Below are 2,500 nucleotides of genomic sequence, written 5' to 3' on the forward strand. Positions count from 1 at the left end.
TTCAATACGCAGTGTACTGAAGGTGCTGCAGGAAAACTGGAGATCTGGTTAAGCTCAAAACTATTTGATTTCTACAGCGGCGTCCGGATAGTAGGTGTAAAATCGTTACTCTTCTACAATTATACACCGTGGAGTCCGAGTACCGAGTGGACCGATCGGACGTCCGGTGTCCGAAGATTTTCAATCCGAACGCGACAAACTGACGTTTCTGCGTCTAACCCGATACTGGCTCGGGGGCGTTTCTGACGCTCCCTGACAGCAGCGTCGGAAAAAATATATGAACAGATTTATACATCGCCACAGAAATCTGGTGTCTCTGAAGACGGGGACAGATGAAGGAGCGAGCCAGAAGACCTCTCTCGGTGTTGAACTACAGTCGCCCCCGTCTTCTAAAGTTCAGATAAAGATTGGGCCCGTGGCCCCAAAAGAGCAATCGATAGGTTTGTTTTGGCGCAGCACTGCTGGGCATGAAAAGGATATCGACTGCACAACATGAAAAGGAATTGACCCTCGAGTTTCTGCCTAAAATGCAGGAGTGAACTGAAGGAGTGAAAGAAAGGCGTTTGGGATGATGATGGTGGTGGTGGTGGTGGTGGTGGTGGTTGGGGGAAGAAAAAAAAAAAAAATAGAAAAAAAAAAAAAATCGAGAGAGACAGAGTTACAGAGAGAGAGCGGATGAAAGGACGGAGGACGAGCCAGAATTTTGCAGAGATTTCCACTCGTTCTAATTATTTCCTCAAGTCTCAAACACTCGCTCGCAGAAGTCTGACCTCACCACCTTCCCATTCCCACAGATCTCAGCCGGAAAACATGCTAATGACGGGTTCGTGGAAGTGTACACACCCAGTCGTGTGCTCTGGAGCTCCGTCTCTCAGAAATGGGCCTTGCAGCATAACGCCGACTTTATTAATTGCCATCGATACCGCTGTTGAATTCTCAAATCTGATTGGTCCATAGGTGTTAAAGACAGAATTAACGGTGGAGTTACTGTTAAACGGCGTGGCTTTTCTTGCGAGTTGACAGGTGACGTGAATAACGCCGATGACCTGGTTACGGTGGCACCGGTCATGGGGTGGGAGATATTTATTAGGCAGAAAGTGAACAGTCAGTACGTAAGTAAGTCAGTTTTATTCATATAGTACATTTAAAACACGGCAAAGCTGAGCGACGGAATCGAGCCGAACTGAGACGGACAGTAGACGGTGATAAAAACGAGATGAAAACGTCTGGGGGAAGAGAGACGCTTTCGGGAATCGTTTTAAAAATGATAAATAGAAGGTGCGAGGCGGATATCCAGCGGCCATCGATTCCATACGAGGGGCGGAGGCTGAAAAAGCTCGATCCGCCTCAGTTTTTAAACGGGATCGAGGGACGTACAAAAGAAACCTATCAGGAGATCTTTAAAAAATCTGCTAGGTGAATGCGGTGTCAGGAGATCTTTGAGATACGAAGAAGCTTATCTGATGGTTAAGAGTTTTAAAAACAAACAAACAAACAAACAAACAAACAAACAAACGACAGAATCTTAAACAGGATCCTAAACTGGACCGGGAGAAATGGAGCGATGGTAAAATTGGGGTAACACGATCATATTTAAACGCCAGGAACGATATTTAAATAAATAAATAAATAAATAAATAAATATGATGCCAAATAAAAGTTCCACATCGCACCACCCTGTAGTCGATTATTCCCCTATAACAGCACGTCTGTTGTTGTTGTTTTTTAAGAGACACATGTCCTTCAGTTATTTTGACAGAGTTTCGCCATTCAAATCCAGCATGCGCACCAAGGCCAGACACGACAACGGTATGAAATCTGATGATGTTTGAATATATTAGCATTAGCATACAGTTTTCAGGCTAAGGGCAAGTTTTGATGCTGTTAGAACACCGGTGCAACAGCTAACTGACTGGATGTCAAAATTTTGGCCCGAGGGTTTTAGTTTCCGTGAGCCCGGACGTCTTACCCGAGAGTTTCATGAGCAGTTCGGACGCCACCTTGACGTTGATGTCGTGGCTGAGGATGCTGCCCTCCTGGCGCGGCCTCCCGGGCACCGCAGGGGCGTCGAGGCCCAGGCTGAACGGTGGACATCTCTCTGGACTCGACGCCTCCTCCGCCTCGGGCTCCTCCTTCACGCAGAATCCGCTCTTTAGCGCCTCCTTCTGGTTCGCCGCTGTGACCGAGACATAGAGGTGAAGAGAGACAAAGAGATGAACTAGGCATTTGGAACCACCTTTCCTCCTGACAACAGAAACAAACCCAAAAAACAATCGAGACACAAAACAGAAGGGGTTTTTTATTACTGAAGCAACAGCAATAACCGTCAGAAAGTGCACAAGGGATGGTTATTTATTTATTTATTTATCTGCTTTTTGTGTGTGTTCAATGCCTCAGGGGCTGAATTTGTTCAGCGGGATCGTTTTTGCATCTGGGCCACACGTAAAGAGTTCGGAGGAGGATGCTGGGAGGAAGGTGAACCAAGCGGCACTGCAGGGTT

The 2,500-nt window shown here is 46.6% G+C and overlaps 1 protein-coding gene across 5 annotated transcripts in view; it reads right to left on the reverse strand.

The window, feature by feature from the left end:
- Positions 1-2,500, reverse strand: part of znf827 (zinc finger protein 827) — a 112,218-nt gene that overhangs the window by 51,692 nt on the left and 58,026 nt on the right. For all 5 annotated transcript variants that reach the window (XR_008396349.1, XR_006982018.2, XM_017464465.3 and 2 more), the window contains exon 5: positions 1,970-2,176. Coding sequence is in view for 3 of the 5 variants with exons in the window: in XM_017464465.3 (XP_017319954.1) it covers positions 1,970-2,176 (207 nt within the window). In the remaining 2 variants the exon portion in view is untranslated. The remainder of the gene's footprint in view (positions 1-1,969; positions 2,177-2,500) is intronic.

Source organism: Ictalurus punctatus, chromosome 3 (genome assembly GCF_001660625.3).
Source record: "Ictalurus punctatus breed USDA103 chromosome 3, Coco_2.0, whole genome shotgun sequence".
Taxonomy (NCBI): Eukaryota; Metazoa; Chordata; class Actinopteri; order Siluriformes; family Ictaluridae; genus Ictalurus; species Ictalurus punctatus.